This window comes from Narcine bancroftii, chromosome 7, assembly GCF_036971445.1.
Source record: "Narcine bancroftii isolate sNarBan1 chromosome 7, sNarBan1.hap1, whole genome shotgun sequence".
Lineage (NCBI taxonomy): Eukaryota > Metazoa > Chordata > Chondrichthyes > Torpediniformes > Narcinidae > Narcine > Narcine bancroftii.
In genome coordinates, this window is record NC_091475.1 from 48382036 (window position 1) to 48405117 (window position 23082).

Genomic DNA, 23082 nt, shown 5'->3' on the forward strand with positions numbered 1-23082 from the left:
AGCCACTAACTGTGAACCAAGTACTTAGTATTTTGCTTCACAAGAATGGCAAGCTCCAAGTCATAAACACTCGTGTCCATGCCTCATTAAACATAATAAAAGTGACCTTGTTGGGCCGTGCATTCCTTATCCAATACCAACATTAGTCTTGAAAAACGAACAAAAGCTTTAGCTCTTTTTGCCTGCAACCCCCCCCCCCCCCACAGTCAGCTCAGGTAGATAGTAAAGAGCAAAGTGTTTCACTCAATGTCCAGTGGAAAACATTGATTCCTCAATTTAATCAAAAGTACAGATTAACTGATCAGTTTGTTAAAGCTTGATGTGCATTGTTTCCTGCATGTTCTAAGACAACAGTAACTACAACTCAGTTGTAATTTATTAACTTTATACAGTTTTGGGATATTCCTCTCCTAACAGTAAAGTTTTAATCATTTTTATTCTGAAAATAGTTCAGTTCCAAAACATACATTTTTAAAACATTTTCAAACATTAAACATTTTGCTGTTTTTCTAACGGTTGAACATTCAATGATCTAATTTTCTGTTTTAACATCATATGAAAACGTATGGCAACTGTGCATATCAACTGATGTTTCAAGCAAGTTATAGATTCTGCATTAATGTGCAAATTTAATTTCATTAGATTGCCATTGAATATTACAAGCGTGTGGCACTTGGCAGAGACTTGGTTGTCTCTCCACTGATAATATTTCAGTATATCGAGCCAACATTGTTCCGGGCAGTTGGTTGTTGGGTTTCCCTGGATAATTTTGAGGGTAACTCAGGTGAAATTTGTCTTTCTGTGTAAAGATATGTGCAAAAAAAACCGATGAAACAAAATACAATCCAATTGATATCTTTAAACTGACAATACACATAACTGAGGAACAGCAAAAGGAATAAAACAGTACATATGTAATACCAATGTTCCTTCAATTTCTCAAGGCTAAAATTCCAGCTTCTGAAAGAAGTTTTGTAATGACTTGAATATGTGCCTTTTCATTAGCTTATTCTGTACTTAGCTTATATTATGCTTGTTATTAACATTATAACTCGGGAATCAAGTCAATCCCGATATGTTAAAGTGTTTGACGTCCAAAGTGCATTCCCAAAGTATATTAGTCATAAGAAAACGTGAAGATTGTTCCATTAAAAGATAACAGCCTTGCAGAAAAAGCACCTGCAATCACTGAGATCCAGTTTACAGTCATCTCTACCCACCTTCAAATAAATTACCCTAAAATTAGATATCCCAAAGCCGCAAATTGATCGCAAAAGCAATTCTCAGGTCATACCCAAAGCCATTAAAGTCTATGCCGTATGTACTTTTGCAAGTAGCAATTGTATCGTGCAACCTCCCTCTTCATTGCCCGTCAACCCCCGAAATATTTCATTTTTCTGTTTACATTGACATGATCATCTCATTTCAATGCCAATTGTTCCAAAATTTCTGGCCATAGTGGGAACGATTTATCTTAACCGACCCAATCAAATCCCTTTGTGCTTTTGTTTGCATAACATTTCTTTAATGTTCCATCTCTTCAAGAAAATGATTCCATCATAACGTCACTCTTCCCATCGTTAAACCAGTTCCATTATCTCGTCCAGGGTAAGCCATCCAGTATCAAGGTGCAGGGCTGGATGAAGTTTTCTAACTTCTGAGTAACTTAACAGGTAAAATAGACATCCTATACCAGACATGCGACCTTCAACAAACTGCACCATACCACGTTAATGAGCAGAATGGGACTTGATTGGCATGTGGGGAAGATTTGTGCGTGTGTGTGAGAGAAATTGTACTCCATTCGGTGTTGAGTTTGTTTAGATGACGTTTTGCTATTGTAAACACCATTCACTCAGCATAATACCCGACTGGAAGGGAGAATTTAAAAAACTCCACTATCAGGTTGTTCACTCATTCAGCTTTGGCCGAAGCGCGGCGGGGAGCGAATGTCTCCACCACCGAGCACGTCTGGGGCCGAGGTTCATGCCGGGCCAGGGGTACCCGCTCCGTTTGGGCTGTGCTTTATCCACCTGAATGCTCCTCAAGGGGAGGAGAGACCTAGTGTCCGTCCGCATATTTATTGATCGGGCTGACTGGCCGGGAGCACCGTGCTCAGAAACAGATGGCACCCCACCGCCCACTACTGCAGCCCCGGCTTGCCCTGGGCCTCGGGCAGCTCGGGCAGGAGCAGGGCCCCGCACTGAGCGCCGTACAGGGCCACAGGCAACCGGCACACCTGGCTCCAGCTGTCCGAGGCCGGGTCGTAGACCACGGCGCTCTGGGCCGGCACCTCGCGGCCTTGCTGCCACTTCTTGCCGCCCATCAGGTAGACGGCGCCGTCCAGCACGGCCAGCCCGTAGCAGGAGCGGTCGAAGAGCAGCGGCCGGAGGCGTTGCCACTGGGCCCGCCGCGGCTCGTAGCACTCGATGTCGCAGAAGGGCTCGTACGTGCCGACGAACGAGTAGATGCGCTCGCCCACCACGGCCATCTGATGGCCGAAGCGGGCGAGGGTCATGGGCGGGCAGCGCTGCCAGCCGGCCCCCGCCTGCGGCGCCAGGCTGTACATCTCCTGACAGGCCTCGGCCTGGCCGGCGGGCCGCCCGCCGGACACGTAGAGGGTGCCGGCGTGCACGGCGCAGGCGTGGCCGTACAGGGGGTGCGGCAGCTGGACCGCTTCCAGCCAGCGCCCGCTGCCGCCGAAGTCGAGGAGCTCGACGGCCGAGAGCGAGGCCTGGCCGGCGCCGCAGCGGCCTCCCAGCGCGAAGATGCGCTCGCCCAGCACGCAGCAGGCGAACTGCGCCCGCCGTTTCCGCATGTTGGCCGCTCGGCTCCAGGTGTCGGAGCGGGGGTCGTACCGGAACACGCGGCGGCTGGGCATCGGCTTCGGCCCGCCGTTATCCGGCTCCCCGGCCGGGGCCGGACGCCCTGGCGGAGCCGGGGCCCCGGGCGGCTCCTGATCTACGCAACGCGTCGGATCCGCGGCCGCCTCCAGCAATTCGCCCCCGAGCACGAAGAGGAAGTCGCCGAGCACGCACACGCAGTGGCTCTGCACCCTCGGGCCGTCGGCCAGCGGCCTCCAGCTGCCCGTGCGGGGATCGAGCGCCGAAAGCCCGCCAGAGGGCCGGCTGGCGGCGCCGTCCACGAGCAACAGGCCGCCGGCGGCCACCAGCTGCCGCACGCCGCTCCTCAGCGTGCTCTGCCGGCTCTGGCGGACCGGTTGCCGGGCCTCGGCGTGGTGGTAGCGCACGGCCTGGGTGATGAGGCGGCGGGCGCCGGGAGCGCCCTGCCCCTCCTGCAGTAGGAGCCGCTGCAGCTCGGCGCAGGGGACGAGGCCGTAGCGAACGCGACTCAGCACGGGGTCGGCGAGGCTGCGGCGCTCGGGTCCGCCGTCCAGCCAGTCGAGGGCGAGCTTCAGCAGCGCGGACTCCGGCACGCCAGGCAGCCGCTCGGAGTCGAGCACGGCCAGCAGCGAGTCGGGGTTCAGGTCGGCCAGGCCGCTGTGCTCGGCCCCCAACTCCAGCAGGCGCCACAGGTTCGAAGCGATGTAGAGGTCGGCGCGGCGCCGCGCCTCGGGCAGCGCGAAGCCGGCCGCCAGGTTGGCCGAGTGGCAGCAGCCGGCGGGGCTCAGGCTGCTGGCCAGATAGACGGAGCAGAGGCGCAGGGCTTCGGGCACCTGCAGGTAGCTGGCCGCCTCCAGCGTCTGCTCTAGGCTGTCGGGGCACAGCACCAGGCACGACGTGTAGATGAAGTCCAGGACCCGGGCCAAGCCGCCGGCCGACACCAGCTGCAGCTGTACCTCGGCCGCGCTCGCCTCCCGCGTGTGCGCCTGGAACAGACACCTGAAGTAGTCGCTGGCGCAGGCCAGCAGCGAGCGGTGGGCGCGGAACTCGGTGCCCTCGGCCACCAGCACCACGTCGCACAGCAGCTTCTCGTCCCTCAGGGCGCGGTAGCGGGACACCACCATCTCGCCGTGAGTGCTGGACAGCGCCAGGAAGTAGCTCATGCCCCTCCTCGTTTCGCGCGATCCACTCCCGTCCCTGCCTTCTCCTCGTTCCCTCCCCTCTCTCCTTCACCTTCCCTCTCCTCTGTCCTTCGTTCCCTCTCCCCTCCAACCAAAGAAACTTCAGGGTCGTTAAGGTTTTAGACGCCTGGCCGAGGTTCTGAACTTTTTTTGAAATGATACAGATTGCCAAATTAATCCACGACCTCTCAAACTTGCCCCTCGTTGCAAATCGATGAACCGCCTGGAAGACAATCCTCAGAGCCGCTGGTTGCGAGCTGAGACGTTACGAACACAGCTGGGATTCGGTCTCGGTCGCTGACATCCACACAGGAGCTGGGCTGGCGTATCGGTTCTCACTCTTTCAGCTGAAGGTGGACTTCAGAGATGGTGTGGGGGCGGGTTTGTTCAATATTGAATGCGTCTTCATCATAAGACCGCGCTGGAAGCAGCCGGCGATGTGCTCTGCTCATCTTAAACACGGAGGAGCCCGGCGAAAAGGGATGACAGAAAGTATTGTGGACTTTCCGGTTGAAAGTGCTTCGTTTCATTGGCGCGGATGCTACTCTTGCTCGTCGATTTCTTGTCCTTGGTCAAACATTGAGCGACCGCCTGGAAATGGAACACATTTAGCTTCCAGTTTGGAGGTCCCGTGAATCAAGTCCAGCGGTCCCAGATTGTTACTGTGACCTGGCATGAGTTAATGTTCGCAGGATGTCCCGGCTCCTTCCCTGGATTCACCGGCACCAGCTCCGAATCCAGTTGACAGGCCGGTGACCTCTCGTTAAATGATTCGCCAAGGCGCGAATAGAAACCAGGCAGTGCCAAGTTCATAACGTCTGCGGCCGGGATGGAGTTCGCCCACTCTCCGACGGCCACTTGTTCCTGGAGTAAGGTGAGGGGTAGTTCGTGAACACCGTGTGGGGCCGAGTGGCCTGCATCTACTGCCATCCGGAATTAAAGAGGAGGTGCAGGCGTGTTCGTTGGCACACGGGCTTTGCAACCGACGCGAAGGCGTGAATGGGTCCCATCCTGCCCTCGCAATACTGACGGGGTCCCTAAACAAATCCTCTCCCACGCTGATAATGCCCGCCTGGCGGTTCTGTATGAAAGGACGCGCGAGATTTTTTTTCGCCGCTGATGAATCCTTCTGCAAATATAGACAGAAGATGCTAGAAATTCTCGACGGGTCGGGAAGTGTCTCAGGAGAGGAAAGTAGATAGAACTTTCGACCAATAATCCGCAGGAAGATCTCTGGCTCGAACATGATTTGCTGTCCACATTCCGGCTGGAGACCCGCTTCCAGCAGGTCCCCGCACCGATGCCCCTCTGTTAAATATCGACACGCCCCGTCTTTTCCGATCTGTCCCCTCCCTGGTTCCTCTCGCCGCTTCTATAAATACACCGCCAGACGAGTTGGTCTCCGGAGAAAAATGTCCTCTCGCCAATGCATGTCTGTGGCACCTCCAAATCGCGCTGCTTCAGATCTTCCTCACCCGAACGCTCAAAACAAACCCAGCAAATACACACATAACGTAATTGTGATGATTATTGGCCCAATGCGCATAACAGTTGTGGGCGAGCACATCAAGGGTCTGCGCCCGCACCGGATTCTGCACCTGCGGCTGATGCTCCACCTGCGGCTGATGCTCCACCTGTAGCTGATTCTCCACCTGTAGCTGATGCACCACCTGTAGCTGATTCTGCAGCTACGGCTGATTCTGCACCTGTAGCTGATTCTGCAGCTGCGGCTGATGCTGCACCTGTGGCTGATTCTACAGCTGCAGCTGCTACTGATTCTGCGCCCACACCAGATTCTGCACCTGCGGCTGATGCTGCACCTGCGGCTGATGCTGCACCTGCGGCTGATGCTGCACCTGCGGCTGATGCTGCACCTGCGGCTGATGCTGCACCTGCGGCTGATTCTCCACCTGTGGCTAATTCTCCACCTGTAGCTGATTCTGCACCTGTAGCCCTCGACAACGACAAGTTGTAGCAACTGTAACATGAAATGTCAACAATTTTGCCCTCTTCGTTTCTGACTGCTTAAAATAAAATGGTAAAATGTTAAACTTGGGGGTAGGTGTAGAATGAAAACATGTTTGTTTTATTCTTATGGACCCACTGTTCACACAAGTGATATCAACGTGTGAGAAAGTGGAATATTGTCCAAAACTGCACCTGTTTCAAATAACGACGGCGATGGTTAATAAAGAAAGTTTGAACAATGAGAGCAAGGTAAGAAGCATTTCCTAATTATCCATTAATGGTGAACCAGGCTTTCTTTTTTCATTTTGAACTTTATTACTAGTCCATTAAAAATCACTGTTGTGAAAGCTGATTTTGCTGGTTTTAAGAAAGGCAACATTCGGCTCAGCGTTTGGCCATTTCCGTGGATATCCGGGTAAACATATCGGTTCATACTTTGCAGCTACTAGTTTTCCTTTCGACTGGACCAACATTCCACGAGATAAGTGGACAATGATAAAAATAAAAGCACTGGACGAGTGCCCAGGAATATTCTGGGGTGGACGGTAGCCAGCCTCCATTGTGCTGTATTGGATCTTGTTTGATCAGTATAAATGTATCAGACTCCAAAGATAAAACTATAAATCCATGGGCGGCACACCGGCGAGCCAGGTGAGCCGATGGCTCACAGCGCCTGAGATTGGTCTCATCCTTGACCCCTTTAACAGGTGATCCGCCTTCTTTCCACAGAGACATGTAGGTGAATTGTAAATTGCCCCCAGTGTGTATGAGTGGTGGAATCTCGTGGGGAATATTTGAGGGAGGATTTTAAAAGTGTAAGTGGGTGGTTTGTTGATGGGTGCACGAGTCCATGGTGTATCTCAGTAGGAAACCAAAATAAGAAAGATCAAGTTAAAGGCCCATACAGAAAAAAAAAACAGTACATTCAATAAAAAGCCAAAGTACATCACAACTGGATGCTAGATGTCTTTTTAAAATCTGAAATAGTTGCAGCCCTGCATTTTGTGCTGAAAGTCTCACCATCTATATGATGAACCCCAAAATAGAGCTCAGTGTAAGAACATACAACATACGTTAAATAGGGTGGCCATTCCAAAAGGTGGAGGTAGTCATAGGTTACCATATATACAGTGTGTTTGCATTTGTTTTTGCAATACTGTTTAAATCTTTTAAAATATATATATATATATATATATATATATATATTTAAACATGCTATATATGGTAACCTATGACGATGTAATCCTTTTGGAATAGCCACCCTGGCGGTAAACCAAGAGCAAATTATAGTCATCAATTGTTCAGATTTCTCCAGAAATTTTCTTTTATTGGTATGTCAGGTTGGTCATCCGCTCTCTTCCCGAGCCTGCATTTCCTCATTGGGTCTTGATTTTTTTTTGCCTTTGTTACAAGCCCAGAGGACCCCAAAACCCAGCAGCAACAGAAATTCACCAAGACAAATGGTTACTTAAACGAAAATTGCTTCTAATTATCTTTAAACATGAAAACAGGATTGCACTTTAACTTATCCCTATTGCTTTAACAATCCTAACTTAACCCCTTCTAATTCTAAGCACACGTGTATACAGTGGGTGTGTAAGTTCAGAAAAGTTCTTTGGATCACAGTCCAATCTCACTTCTCATTCCTCCAAGTTGACTGGTTCCAGGCAATTCTTATACTGTGCACAAAATTTAACATTTATGAAGTTCACCAGGCTTTGGTGCTTGAAAGATAAACGGTTACTGCTCAGGAAGGTTCTTGTCAGTTTTCAGAGAGAGATTTGTTGTTCCAGGACACCCATAACTGATTTACTTCCATCAGCCACTTCAGTGTCTTGCTGAGAAAACTTGCCCCCTCAGGGTTCTCCAGATGATAACCCCTTTCTTTCAGGTCACTACTGAGTTCCTTTTTGTTTCTCTTATTCCAAATGAAACATTAGACATCCAGTTCTCTCCTCTTGCATGAACCACAAAGACTTTGACCAGGCTGAACTAAGGACTCGTAACTTGTCTTCCAAATGGGGTTTTCCACAAGCTTGCCAGCTTGTCCTGATCCAGTCTCAGCTGCTGCTGCTGGCTGTAACACTATAGAACTGATCTCTCTCTCTCTCTCTCTCTCTCTCTCTGAGAGAACGCCTGATTGACTCTCTCTGCTTGCAAAACAACATGACCCTCTTAGAACAGCAAGTTCCACTACAGATAATCTGTGGATCTGACAAGCTCTTTCATCTGTTGCCATTTTGTAAACAACAATCTATTAGTGAAGTCTCTTGGGCACTCTCCAAAGCTTCTGCAAAGACTGTTGACCCTGACATGTCTACCATGGGAAAAAGCTCCAGTATTTTAAATAAGATCTGTTTTAAAGCTGCTCCTCCACCTTGGCTACTCAGATCACATATCTGTCCTAACCCTGACATATAAACCACTGTCAAAGTAAACTAGGTCAGTTGGCAGGGAGATCAGGAAATTGCCTAAGGTTGGGGGTGTCACAGCAGTGCTGCAAGACTGCTTTGAGACCACGGACTGGAGCTGTTTCATGGAGGCAGGCACCATTAAACATGGAGGAGTACACGAGCTCAGTGACTGGCCACATTAGCAAATGCATTGAAGATGTTACAGATCAAATGCTTCACAACCAGAGCTAACCAGAAACCACAGTTGGACGCAGAAGTCCAACACTAATAAGAACTCGAGATGCTGACTTCAGGGATAGGGATAAGGTGGCACTAAGATCAGCCAGGGCTGAACTCTCACGTGCAATGCAGAAGGCAAAGCAGGAGTACAGACAGCTGTGTGGCAATGGATCAAGACTATAGTGCAAGTTAAAGACAATAATACTTCCCTTCCAGACAGACTGAACATCTGTGCATGGTTTGATGAGAACTTGATGACACTGAAGAAAGCTCACTCTCCCTGATGAATAGGCCCCCTGCATAGTTGCAGCTGAGGTGATGAGAATCCTATCCAAGGTGAATCACAAAATGGTGGTGAGACCTGACAACAGACCTGGTCGGGTACTGAAAGACTGTACAAACCAAATGACAGAAGTCATCACAAACATCTTCAACACCTCACTGCAGCAGTCTACCATTCCCACTGGGTTCAAGTAAACAGCCATCATCCCAGTATCCAAGAAAGTGACAATGACAGGCCTCAATGACTACTGTGGCACTGACCTCCAGCATTATGAAATGCTTCAAGAGCCTGGTGATGAAACGCATTAAGGCGCACCTCTGAGAGCTGTTGAAGAAACCTTTCCACAGCTGATGCTATAGCCTTGTCCCTTCTCTTCATCCTGACCCACCTGGAGAATGATGTCTCACATACCAAGCTTCAGTTCATTGACTTCTGCTTGGTGTTTAATATGATTGTTCCCCAGAGGCTGGTGGAGAAGCAATCCCCACAGGGACTCAACACCTCTCTCTGCAACTGAATTTTGGACTTCCTAACAGAAAACCCACAGTCTGTCTGGGTCAGAGCGGAACATCGAGCCACATTTCGCTGAGAACTGGTGCACCTCAGATTTGTGTGCTCATCCTGTTCCTGTTCATGCTACTGAGCCATGACTGTATCACCAGATCCAGCTCCAACATTGACATCAAGTTTGTAGATGACACAACAGTAATTGGTTTTATTGGCAACAACAATGAGATGCACTGTAGAGAAGAGGTGGAAAATCTCGTGAAATGACGCGAAGATAACAACCTGAATCTCAACATGGACAAAATGAAGGAGTTGATTGTCGATTTCAGGAGGACCAGGAATGATAGGTCCAAGCCAGCATGGTTTCATGAGGGAAGATGGTGGCTGACCAACCTATTTGGGTTTTGAGGAAATCTCAAGTAGGATGGACAAGGGAAAGGCTGTGGATGTTGTATATTTGAATTTTCAAAAGGTGTTCAATAAGGTCCTGCATAAGAGGCTGCTTAATGAGAGCCCATGGAAATACAGGAAAGATATTAGATTGGGTGCAGCATTGGGTGATGGGCAGAAAGCAAAGGATGGGATTAAAGGGTCCAGTTCTGGTTGGTTGCTGGTTACTAGTGGCGTTCCGCAGGGGTCGATGTTGGGGCTGCTTATTTTTTACAATGTATATTGATGATTTAGATTATGGATTGAATGGTTTGTGCCTAAGTTTGCAGATGACACCAAGTTAGGTGGTGAAGTAGGAAGAAACAGAAAGGTTGAAGAGATACCTGGACAGCTTAGGACAGTGGGCAAAGAAATGTTGAGAAATGTACGGTTGTACATTTTAGAAGAGGAAATAAACAGGCAGATTATTATTTTGATGAGGAGAAAATTTAAAATTCAGAAGTGCAACAGGACTTGGGTGTCCTCATGCAAGATACCACCAGGTTGGATTGACAGTAAAGAGGTGTTGATGAGGCTCTATGCGGCACTGATGAGACCTCATTTGGAGTACAGTGTGCAGTTGTGTGCCCCTTTTCTTAGAAGAGATGTAGTGATTTTTTAAAGAGTGCAGAGAAGATTTACCAGGAATGCAAGGCCTAACATATGAGGAACATCTTTCGGACTGTATTCATTGAAGTATAGACAAATGTGAGGGGATCTCATAGAAACATTTCAAATGCTTAAAGGATTAGATAGAGTAGATCTGAATCAGATGTTTCCCTTGGTGGGTGAATCCAGGACATTAAGGCACAGTCTTAGAATTAGAAGGTACCCATTTAAAACAGAGACGAGGAGAAATTTCTTTAGCCAGAGGGATGTGGAATTCTATGCCACATACAGCTGTGGAGGCTAGATCATTGGGGGAGTTTAAGGAAGAGATTGATAGATATCTATTTAATCAAGCGATATGGGCAAAAGGGCAGAATTTGGGACTAGTTGTGAAAATGGTTTCGCTCATGGTGGAGTTGTGGGGAAGACTCAGTGGGCTGAATGGCCTGCTTCCGTACCTTTAGCTTATTTTTTCTTGTGAATGACCACATCAACAACTCTGTAATGGAGAGAGTGGAGAGCACCACGTTTCCATGGAGTTCACTTAACTAGTGACCTATTGGAGACACAGAACATCTCATTTGTCGCGAAGGTGCAACCATGACTGCACTTCCTGAGAAGACAGAAGCGGGAAAGGCTATTGACCACCATTCTACAGGAGCTCTTTTGAAAATGTTGCAGTGTGGTAGGTTGCTGCAGTGAGATGAATTGGAGGTTCATCCATAAGAGTGGCAGAGAGGATCTCAGGATCTCCCCCTAATCCATCGACGTGATCTACTGAGATCTTTGCCTGAAGAGGATGTGCAAAATCATGGAGGACCCCTTCCACCCTACACACAGCATCTTTCAGCTGCTCTCATTGGGAAAGGGATACAGGAGTGTCAGAGGCAGCACCACCAGGTTGAGGAACAGCTTCTTCCCACAGACAGTGAGAATGTTGAACGACCAAAGGAACTGCTCACATTAACTATCCAAGACTCATTTGTATAACTGAATGCTTGTCCTGCATTTGTATTGTTTGTTTGTATGTGTGTTATGTCTGGTTGTGTGTCTGCGTGTTTTACACTGAGGACCAGAGAAAACTGTTCATTGAATTCTACTTGTGCAATCTCTGACAAGCACTCAACAGCACAAAGACAGCTTCTTCCCCTCTGCCAAAAGATTCCTGAATACATGAATCAAAGACACTGCCTTACTTTTCGTGCACTACTATTTTTAAAAAATTTATAGTAATGTTGTAAGATGATTCATAATATGAATATTTGCACTATGCCACAAAACACCAAATTTTATGACAATAAATTTTGATGCTGTAGTCAGTCATAGTTGATGTGGAATTCCTATTCTTGGACGTGAGCATGTTCTCACATCTGGTATTTCAGTAAGATCCTACAGTTTAATGATAGAGATTAATTCTTTCAGTTGAGCTGCCATACCTGTCTAAATTGTACCTGCGTCTACCTCTTCCTCAGGTGACTTGTTCCTCTGTGTGAAATGTGCCCCTTGGGTTATTTTTAAATCTTTTACATCTTAAACTTTACTGCCCAAACCTGAACAAAATACTGCGACTATTTACCTTGTTCATGCTCTTCTTGATTTTCTATACCTCTGCTTCCTACAGTCCAGGGAAAAAGGCTTCAGTCTCTCCTTGTAACTCAAGCCCTTCAATTCAGCAACCTTTTCGACACCTCGGGAATCTTTTCAACACCCTTTCCATCTTACTGACATTTTTCCTGTAATTGAGCAACCAAAACCGCACACAATATTCACCAATGTTTTGTGCAGCTTGTGATCATAGGGGATCGTATCACCTCTGTATATATTTGCATATAGTGATAATGATTGGCTGAGAGCCCTAGCCACACCTACTGGCCAGGTCATAAGGTGCTGCACCTAACCAGATCCAGGTTAGTTTGGACTGGTTGACCTCTATGTACTACGCTCCAGTCTTTTGGTAATGAAAGCCTTGGTTTGAATCTACAAGTCTTTGAGTCAATCAACGCGCTACACAGCTGTAACAAGACATCCTAACTTCTGTATTGAATCCCCTTGTTGGTGACGGCAGACATTAAGCACCACCATCCTGTGTCATCATTTTCCCAGAACTATGTGTCTTGGCTTCACTCTCCAGGACCCTGTGACTTATTGTGCAAGTCCTGCCCTGGTTTTAATTGACAAAATGGATTACCTCACACGAACAGGAGTTAAATTTCATCAGCCATTCCTTGGTCCACTTCAACAACCTTTTTCATTAGATGCTATATTGCCAATTTTGGTGCCATTCTCAAACTTATTAAGCTGTTAACTATATTGTCAGTGAGACTAATTATTTGAATAACAGTAGCAGACACAGTATAGATCCCTATAGCACACCACTGGTCATTTGTATCTAATCACTAAAATATCCTTCTATTATCACCTCTGACACCTTCCACCATGATAATTGGCTAGCTCGAACTGGATCATGGTATCTGACCAGCAGGCCATATGGGACCTTATCAAAGGCCTTGCTAAAGTCCAAATAGACAATGTCCACTGCCCTGCTATTATCTATCCTCTTGGTGACCTCTTCAAAGAGCATGTGAGACATGATTTCTCAATGCCAAAGCCATGCATAATTTCCCCTAGTCCTTGCCTCTCCAAATGATGGGCGATCCTGTCCCTCAGAATCCCAGCCAGCAACTTGCCCACACAGATATCAGAATTATGACTCTGTATTTACCTCATTTTTTCTTGCTGTACTTGTTAAATAAAGCCACCTTTTAATCTTCTGGTACCTCCCTTGTGGCTACTATGATGATGTAATGGGGGGGAGGAGGAACGTATTATATTTCTGCCAGGCTCCCAGCAATTTTGTCGCTAGCTTACCACAATTTCAAAGAAAATGTGCTCACTCAAAACTTTGGTAAACAAACAAATGAAAATGTAACCATGGCTAAGGCTTTAGGTGCATTGTTTATTGCCGTTCTGTAGATTTTCAGCAGTGAAAGGATTCAGTCTGATCCAATCGACATCTTCTTGCGTGTACTGTAACTACACCAGGAGATGGCATCCTTATTCAAAACATTTATCTAACCATTTTTTATCATTAAAAGGTGATTTATCAAGTCTACAGGTTTAATAAATTCTAATTATTTTATAATTTACTAATTACATTCTTGAGGAAAATGGTCAACATATGAACACTGACTTTACAGGATTGGAGGCATAAGTGGTAAAGGTTAGACTTTGTACAAATTATTCTTTTATTCGATTGAAGCTTGTATAAAATATTGGGGCATGAGTATCCATTGCCATTCTGCATGGACAGAAATGGCACAAAGCGAGTCCATGGGAATGGTTGCTGTTCCTCAAGCCAAGCCCAGATCTCCATTACTCCACCTTGGGGACAAATTTGAGCTCACTCTTGGCATCTTGGAGTTGCTTGAGGTTGACAGCGGGTCCTGGTAATTTCACTGCTCCAGGCAGCTCTTTCTTCTCATCTGATTTGTTGCATGTCCCCTGTATCAGATAATAATCAATTATTATTAGTAGTAAAGAAGAACACCGTTACCCCACACTTCAGTCTCACTTTGGGAAAGAAGGCTATTTTGGTTCATTTGAAGCATTTTTATAGCTGAATGAAAGGCTTGTGGTTTGAGGTTGACACACATCACTCAACTGTAAAATCTTTGCTTCTAAACAGAAAATTGTGGTATCAAATCTGCTCCAGAGACAATATTTCAGCACCAAACCTACTCTTTCATGCTAGCCCAGAAACAAGAATATTCTGCATTGTCAAAAATGTCCACTTTCATTGAAATCTAATATTTCAAAGTAGCAAAAGAGTTTTCCCAGATGGCATGGACAATGCTCATTATTTACCTAAAATAATTGTAGCAGTTTGTGGAAACTGCTATGTTCAAATTAGTACTTCACAGGTGCTTGAATCTTGAGCAAAGAGAAGCTGAAATGACTAAGCAGGTCAAGCTGCATCCAGGGAAATGAATGGACCCTTTATCAAGACTCCAAAGGTCAATGAAAGATGTCTTAAGCCTATCCCACCCAAATTAGATTAAAGGTCTTAAATAAGAAGTTAAATTTGTGCAATCCAGGTGTGGACAGAGGAGGCATAGCTCTCATGTTATTTCAGGCTGGTCTACTGTAAGGCAACGTAAAAGTCTTATTTTAGTCCGTTGAAATAAGACTGAATCTCAATAAAATGCCCTGAGGTGAAATGGTCCATTTCCTTGTGGACAAATTAGTCGCCATTTTTCCCATATTACAATTGTGACTGCTCCATAAATACTTAATCAGCTTGAAACATTCTGTGAACATCCAGAACACTCAATATATGAAAATAGAATTAAGCACAAAAGTCTGCAGATGTAGTGATTCGAGTTTAGTAGACAGAAGCGTTGGAGAAACTCAGCAGGTCATGCAGCATTCTTTATGGCAAAGATGCAGAACCAACATTTCAGGCCTTAGCTATTTTTCAAAGCACCTGCCTGCTTTTTGTTCAACCTTTGACAAAGAGCTGCAGCTCAAAATGTTGGTTCTGTATGACCCGAGTTTCTCCAGCCCTTCAATATTTGAATTTTTTCCTTTGTGGTATTGGAGCATAAATTCCTTGTACACAAGACAAGATCACTCTGTAATATGTTGCATGTTCTTCTTGAACACGAGACATTATTTATTTATTTATTAAGAGATTGATGTTTCCAACCTACTCCTTCCAGAGTAAATTAAAGGTCTAGAATAAAAAGGGTTAAATTCATGCAATGCAGATGTGAACAGGAGACATGGCTCCAATGTTCCTTAAAGCTTCTGAATAAATAGAGGAAAAAAAATGTATTGTCATATTTTACTTTGCTTCAATGAGACTGGGAGTGCACTGCTGTGATTGTTACTGAAGTATTAATCCAAAGGCTAGAACTATTAATCTGATCTCCAGCAACGGTTATGGAAAAGAGGAAAAAATACTAGACTTTATTGTATAAACTATTATTGGGTTGTTCATAAAATTCCATCTGCTTCACTCATACAATGTAAGAAAGCAAATCTCTTAGATTTGTGATCTCTTTCATCCAGCAAAAAAGGGTCACTGGATGGCAGAGGTCACAAACAATCGACTCCAAATCCTCCAAGTCGTACACCATCTTGATTTGGAAGTATGCCAGCCCACAGTGTTGAACTAAAATATTAGAATCGCCCCCCCCCCTCCCCACTCTTATCAATGGTACAAAAAAGTATTTCAAGGGCAATTAGAAAAGACCCGACTTGTAAGCAATGTGTACAATGAATTAATAATTAAAGTAAATAATGGCGCTGGCTCTGCAGTTCATGCTGGCGCCTGTCATTCCAAACTCTGGCTTGCACTGGAACAGATGCCTCCCCTCCCCTCTCAGCTGGGCTTTGGTTCTACTTGCAGAAAGCGGTGGTGCAACATTGAGGACAGAGTCTGTGGTCACAGTGACATTACTGACCATGGAAAAGTGCTGTGTGCTCTGTCGGATTACAACAGTGAATGCAGTCCTGAGAGCAACAGTTGGTTGTATCTCGGTGGGCGCCCCGATCTGGAGAAATCCGCGCCGAGAGAACGCTCTCTCCATTGGTGCTGTCGTTCACCATCTCTCTTACCTCGTCAGCTTCTGCTGTGCATTCTTTTCTTTTACTGGGATGTCCAGCTCCAGGGAGGAAGGCACCCATGGGTATGTTTAAGTTGGCCTGTAATTATTGCAGACAAAGTAACCATTCATTAGTGCCAATCGCTCCTGTGTGGATTCGGAGGACGCCATGCCGTTTGGTTTGTTTTTTCATCCCTGGCTTCGCGCACCAGGTACCTTGTGGTCACGTTGTTTGTTTGTCTCACCTGGATGGATTTGACGTTGGAGCTTCGTTTGGACATTGTGTCGGGAGAAGCCTGAGTTCCCGCTAAAAACGAGAAAAGACAATTAAATCCAAACATTCAGAATCTAGGAGTCGTCCTCTTGGAGCACTGGAATGGACAAAATTGGTGTCGCGTTATCGCTGGCCCGGCTGCTAATAAATCTTACGGTGTTCATTTCAGTGTTGCCTGGATACCTCCTACAGGGACACAGGCTACAAACATCTGATCCTCCGTTGATCGAGTCGGGGCTGAATCTTTAATAGACAGCCAAGTTGCGCTCCCAGCCCAATGCAATCACGCCGCGGAAAGCAGAAGGCGTCCGCGGGCCTGGGAACACTTGAAAAGTTTGGCTTTATCCAACAAGTACTGTTCAGCGACAAACAGACCCACCCACAAGCGCGGCGGAGCCTGTGCTCGGCTGCTGCAAGCGGGACCTTGTGATCTCCGCCAGGTGGGGAAAGTGGACAAAAGCAGCAACGAAACCAACGGGCAGTTCACATCACGCTGGATTCAATCGTCGGCCAGGCGAGGCAGTCATTGATAGGCTCAGATGGAACTGCTTGAAATAGGGGAAATGGGTGACCCTCACTGTTGAACCACAATACTAGAACACCCCCCCCCCCCCCCCACGTTCGCCCTGTGGGAGTTCTCTGATCAATGATACAAGAAAGTGTTTCAAGGGCAATTGCAAGATGAGGGTGTCGCTGTCAGGACAACTTTAATGCTAATGTCAACCCTCATCTCGTGGTGGTGAACGACATCCAAGTGTCCTCGTCTTAGTATCATGGAACATTTAAAGCCGCCGTGCACACACAACAGAGGGACTGGGCGACACGATTGGAACGGCTCCCGACACCAGAGTTTGATCCGCAGAAATGTGACAGGGGCTGGGGCTGAAGGCGGGAAAGGTCACTCTGGGTCTGGTCGGGACCGTCACGTCACAGCCCGGGGACTGGACCGGGAGAAGTGCCCAACAAGGTCACACAAGGCAGAGCCGCTGAGAGTGAAAACTCGGGACTCCAGTCATATCGCTGCATGTCTCTGCGGCTTGACGTTCTCCTTTCTTGCCCTCTCGATCCATCCGGCCGAACTTCTTCCCAAGACCGACGACTCGGCCCTGAACGGACGACAGAAGAATTTAAAGACGTACCTGTGGAGTGGAGGCCGCCTTCTCGCCAGAGGAGCGGGCTCCTTTTCCGCTCGTTGTGCGGAACCACCAGTTGGATGCTGGCCGCTGCTGAAGGTGGGAACTGAAAGAACCGAGGTTATTGGACGAGGAGCAGGCGGCCCCGCATCAGTCCAGCTTGGAAGCGGCCGGCGAAAAGATTCCTGACGCGGCTGCCAGTTGTTCCAACTAAAAATAGCGGCTGACGGACAGAGGCTGCTTTTCTCCCCATGTTAGTATTTGCCCTTTCAACTGGAAGGGTCAGCAGAGTCGAGGTGACTCTCCAACCTCGACTGTTCCACTTGCTTTTATTCCGTAACATTGGGTTCCAACCTGTTCTCGGATGCTTTATTGAGCATTTGGACAACCTTCAAAGGTGCACCATTCCTGTTTATATCTACGCCCGTATAAACGATGCAGTGTCCGTGCCAATGAGGAATGAGCAAAATACAAGTGAAATAATCTTTTAATCAGTTCTGCAATGATTCGGAAAGTTCTCAGATGCTGGATCTCAACAGAACATTTCTCTAACTTACTGTCAAGGTCATTGTCACTGCTGCTAAATGGAACCAGGGCTTCTGGATCCTTTCCGTGCAACCTTGCCTTACTCCGAGTCCGAATGATTGATACATCACACCATTAGAAGCAGGCGTCGTGTTCACTGGTTCATCAGCAGGGTGTCATGTCGACAGAAATGGCGATGACATGAAATCTTGTTCAAAGCAAAGAATCAACACCTCGTAGTCAAAAACTTAAATGAGTGAATAAATCATTCTGCTTCTGCGTTTTATTTTCAAAAAATACAATTCGCACATAATAAATAATTACTTTTGATCAATAATATCTCCCACCCTCATCATCCCCTTCCCCCCCCCTTTTGTTCGGGCATCTCTCGTGTTCCCCCACACCTTGATGAGGGGCTCAAGCCCGAAATGTTGGTGATGTATCTTTACTACATAAAGGCACTGTTTGACCTGCTGAGTTTCTCCAGCATTTGTGTGTTTGGAGACTAGAAATTGTAAGCACTTTTATTCCATTATTACATTAAGATGTAATTTCATGCCTTCGAATTTATCATCACATATTACTACTTGTCATCTCCAGCCTGTCATTTACAGAAAAGGTAAATAGCAATTAGATTGATCTAGTTATTTGACATGATCATCGAATTTTAATTATTTTGTTATTTCCAAATGGAATGATTCTGCTTTATATATCCACTCTGGCATAGCATCTCAATGGTGAGCCCAGCTGACTCCGCTCCTTGGACCCTGCCTTGGGTGCTGACTATCGAGTTTGTACATTTCCCTGTTCTCTCTGGATTTCTGCTAGGTTCTGCTTTCTTGCCACCTCCCAAAGACCTGCCCGTGTGTTAATTAGTTATTATAACAGAGGGATCTGGGAATACAGACACATAATTTCCTGAGTGGCATCACTGGTGGATAGGGTTATATAAAGAGGTTTTTTTTTGGCATATTGTGGTGAGGCCAAATTTGGAGTATTGTGTGAAGTTTTGGTCACCTAACTACAGGAATGACCCCAATAAGATGGAAAGATTGCAGAGAAGATATACTAGGATGTTGCCTGACTTCAGGAACTGAGTTACAGAGAAAGGTTAAACAGGTTAGGACCTTATTCCATGGAGTTTAGATGAACGAGGGGAGATTCGATAGAGGTAATTAAAATTATGAGGGGGATAGACAGAGTAAATGTAGGTAGGCTTTTTCCATTGAGGGTAAGCGAGATACAAACCAGAGGACATGGGTTAAGGGTGAAAGGGGAAAAGTTGAGGGGGAATTTCTTCACACAGTGTGGTGGGAGTGTACTGCAAGCTGCTAGGTGAATGCAGGCTCAATTTTAATCTTTAAGAAGAATTTGGACAGGTATGTCGATGAGAGCAGTATGGAGGGTTATGGACTGGGTGCAGGTCAGTGGGACTAAGGAAAATAAAATGGTTCAGCACAGACTAGAAGGGCTGAAGGGGCTGTAATGTTTCTATGCTGTAATGTTCTATGGCTCTATAAATTAGAGTGGCAAAGGAATCAATGGGGTGATGGGAGAGTATTTGATAATAATAGTTACAGTTCATTAGGAAACCATCTAGCCTGTTGAATAACAGCCATGTGAAGGAATAATCCAGCTGGTTTTACTTTCTGCTTGCTTCTCCTAGCGCTACAAATTCTTCTTTTAAATCAGATAGTTGTTCAGTTCTCATTTGATTGCAATAATTTAATTGGTCTTCACTACCACCCCATCACGTCATTGTAGACCCCAGCCAATTACCGTGTATATGTATTTAAAAAAGAAGCAAACAACAAAAATAAACAATTTTCCTCTTGTCACATTTGGTTCTTATCCAATTACTTACATTTTATGACCTTTCAACCAATGCAAAGTATTTTTTTGCTCTACTCAATCAGTCTATACTCTTCCTGATTTTTAAATATCTCAAACAGTTCTCATAACCCCTTATCCCTTAACAAGGAGAATAAGCCACACCCTCCAGTCTAGCCATCTAACTGAAATCCACTCAGTCTTTTGCACAGTTTCCAAAGCTTTCATGTCCTTCCTGAATTGCAACACCCTGGCTGGACATAATACTCCACTTATGTTTTATATGGGTTCATCATGACTTCCTTGCAATCTAAGCCTCTGTTTTTAAAGATAAGAGTCCAGAATGCTTTTAATTACTTTCTCAGTCTGCTGTCCCATGTTCAATGAACAATATACAAATGCCCCAAATCTCTCCCCTCTTGCATTCTTTTAGAATTATCTTCCAATTTATATTATTTTCCTTTTTCTGGTCAATTTTTATCTCAAAATATAATTGTATTGTTTAATTTTTGTATTATTGCAAGCTTTATTAAAAAATCTTAAACAATTTATGTTCTTCTGTTCTCAAAATATAACCCTTGGCAGTAGAAACCTATTTATCACCTCTTCACCTATTCTATCAGCTTCTTTATCTCCTTTAATTCTGCCACTACCCTCACAGTTCACCAAAACTCTATATTTTATGTAATCTACAAATTTGGAAATAATGGTCTTTGCACCCATGTCAAATCAAAGTATATTTATCATCCAATTGTACCAGTACAACTTGATGAAATTGCGTTCTCCTGTCAATGGGGCAAAAATAGTGCAAACACACATACAGACAAACTATAAGTATACACAGAATTAAATACATGTTTGGTATATTAAAAATAAATATAATTCATAAATAGTAGAGCCATGTGGAGTTGTTTTAGCCGTTCAATGGTCAATCAGCTGTCTTCCTGCCCATGGGAAGAAGCTATTTTTCAGCTTGGTGGATCTGGCTCCAATATTTCTGTACCTCTTTCCTGACAGGAGTAACTGTTAGATGCAGTGTATGGGGTGGAAGGGGTCCTTACAAATTTTATGAGCTCTCTTTAAACAACAATCCTAATAAATCACATCAATGAGTAAGGAGAGTGACCTCAGTGATCCTCTCTGCCACTTTTATGGTCCTGTGGTGTGACCTCCAATCTGATGCAGTACAGCAAATACACCAGGATGCTCTTGATAAAGTTTCAGTAGAAAGTTGACAGAATGCTGGCTGGTAGCCTTGTCCATCTCAGCCTTCAAAGGAAGTTGCATTCTCTGTTGTGCCTTCCTGACAAGTAAGGAGATGTTATATGTCCAGGATAAGTCACTTCTTAAGGTGGACTCAGAGGAACTTGGTGCTCTCCATTACCAAGCTATTAAAGTATAATACATAATATAATTGCTAATATATATTAAGAAAAGCAGTTGTCCTTGTACCAACCACCATGTGGGAAATTCCACTGTGCCCATACTTTCAGTCTGAATTATTTTTTAAAAATCTCATTGCTATGGAAAAACCGCTGATGATGAAATTTTGATCGAACAAAGAGAAGCTGGAGAGAATCAAAGGGTGAGGCGGTATTTTATGGAAGTGAGTCTTTTTGGTTGGCACCCTTACTTGCATGGATACTGCCTGACCACACTCCGGCTCCCCCCACCTCTGAGACCAACTTTATTTTTTACCCTTGTCACCAGTGCCTTGTAAAACCTCAACATCACATCCCTGCTCTTGTATTCTATTCCTCTTGAAAAGTGATTTTGATTTTGTTCTGCACGGAAATATTTATTCATCTTGCACTGTGGGGACTGGCCAGCTATAAGTTGTTAATAATAAGTATCTCTTCCCCTTTTGAACTTCCAAATGGTTAGATGGTGCATCCCTAACTCCGCATAAATTTGTCTGTGAGCTGCCTCTGCGTGGTTGTTGATTTTATCCTCTCCCCTTGAGGTCCTTTCATAAAGATTCCATATCTGCACAGTGCTGGGCGTCTTCCTTGCCTATTTCTATTTGGTTGTCCACTATAATTATCTTTGAACCAGTATAAGAGTCCTGGAGTTGATCTGTCAAAAAAATCTTCTAGTGCATCAACATGAGTTTCAATGTCATTCACTGGCACTAAGAGAGAGGATCAATTTAGCTTTGAAGTCTGCATGTTTATTATATAGTGCTGACTTGCTCCTATGTTCTTCAGATGTTTATGAACATTATGACTCAAATGATAGAAGCAGCCTTTTAATTCCACTTGTGGAAGTGCATCTTTCATTGCTAATATGGCAGCTTGCTCAAAGTCTCAACATTGATGAAGAACCATGGAAGTAGTTTCTAAAGTTTCTTGAGCCCGGTGCTTTATGTTGGTTTTAACCTGTGCTACCTCGACTGATGCAGCAGAAGAACTGTGGTTGAGCTCACTGATTTCACAAATCACCATTTTCCATATGAATTCATCCTTTCCCCACCAAAACACAATCAAATAATCTGCTTATTGCACTTGTCAGAAATATAAAGATAACCATTATGGGCAAATTTCTCTTTGTTTCTTGTACTTAAAATGCCAGCCATTGTAGGGTGAAATAGCACACAACGTATAAGAAAACAATCTGATATGATCCAAGGCATCAAAGTCGCCGTCAAGTGCACTGTGAGACAACTCAAACACAAAAAGCCCATCAACTAAAAGAGTGCTCGATTTAACTATAAGCAGTTAAATCATGATGGTCGCGTGATAAATCACATGAACCTAAGTGCTTATTTGTATAATAAATTAATAAATTGTAGTGAAATCTAACGGTTAGAGCCAAATTGTCCAGCACCAAACTGTGGAGGTCAAGATGATTGGCATCAAACTGTGGGCACCAAAATGACCTAGCCACCTTGTCAAAGACCATCTGAAGATCCAAATACACAATACCACTGCAACAGTATATGTATTTTAAATAAATATCAGTAAATATATTTTATCCAAGTTTGGATAGATTTTTACATAGTAGGGGAATTAAGAGATTATGGGAGGGCATGTAGGTGGAGATGAGCCTATCATCAGATCAGCCATGATCTCATTGGATGGCAGATTAGGTTTGACAGGCCAGATGGCCGACACCAATTTCTTATCTCCTTATCTAACTGCTTGTCACTTCTTCAAGAAATCCAATAGGTCTGACAAGCTTGATTTTCCCTTAAAGAAACCTATCTTGTTGTGTACCTCCAAGTACTCCATCACCTTGCCCTTTCTGGTCCAGGAGACCTAT

The 23082-nt window shown here is 45.2% G+C and overlaps 3 protein-coding genes across 5 annotated transcripts in view; 1 reads left to right on the plus strand and 2 right to left on the minus strand.

Annotated features, from left to right (window-relative positions):
• Nucleotides 1-225: 225 nt before the first annotated feature.
• Nucleotides 226-4039, minus strand: LOC138738875 (kelch-like protein 34). The gene has a single exon (XM_069889996.1). It carries the CDS (start codon nt 4004-4006, stop codon nt 2144-2146), a length of 1863 nt encoding a protein of 620 aa, XP_069746097.1. The 5' UTR covers nt 4007-4039; the 3' UTR covers nt 226-2143.
• Nucleotides 1615-23082, plus strand: part of gtpbp8 (GTP binding protein 8) — a 50396-nt gene continuing 28928 nt past the window's right edge. The window contains exon 1 of the mRNA XM_069889998.1: nt 1615-1673. The gene's annotated coding sequence lies outside the window, so the exon portion shown is untranslated. The remainder of the gene's footprint in view (nt 1674-23082) is intronic.
• On the minus strand, nt 13390-17796 carry smpx (small muscle protein X-linked). 3 transcript variants are annotated; one of them, XM_069889993.1, is made up of 4 exons: nt 17473-17796; nt 16305-16366; nt 16073-16159; nt 13390-13954 (listed from the first exon to the last, which is right to left on the minus strand). In XM_069889993.1, the coding sequence occupies exons 2-4, from the start codon at nt 16338-16340 to the stop codon at nt 13826-13828; spliced, it is 252 nt and encodes an 83-aa protein (XP_069746094.1). In that variant the 5' UTR covers nt 16341-16366; nt 17473-17796; the 3' UTR covers nt 13390-13825. The 3 variants fall into 3 exon arrangements, with proteins under 3 accessions (XP_069746094.1, XP_069746095.1, XP_069746093.1); XM_069889994.1 differs by lacking the exon at nt 17473-17796 and adding an exon at nt 16489-16715; XM_069889992.1 differs by lacking the exon at nt 17473-17796 and having other exon boundaries at nt 16305-16415.

Excerpts from the sequence above, each read along its gene's own strand:
- LOC138738875 (XM_069889996.1), bottom strand. The coding sequence starts at position 4,006 with ATGAGCTACTTCCTGGCGCTGTCCAGCACTCACGGCGAGATGGTGGTG.
- smpx (XM_069889992.1), bottom strand. The coding sequence starts at position 16,400 with ATGTTTGGATTTAATTGTCTTTTCTCGTTTTTAGCGGGAACTCAGGCT. Across the intron at positions 16,160-16,304 it reads CCAACGTCAAATCCATCCAG|GCCAACTTAAACATACCCAT; the intron begins GTGAGACAAACA and ends CAATAATTACAG. Across the intron at positions 13,955-16,072 it reads GCACAGCAGAAGCTGACGAG|GGGACATGCAACAAATCAGA; the intron begins GTAAGAGAGATG and ends TATCTGATACAG.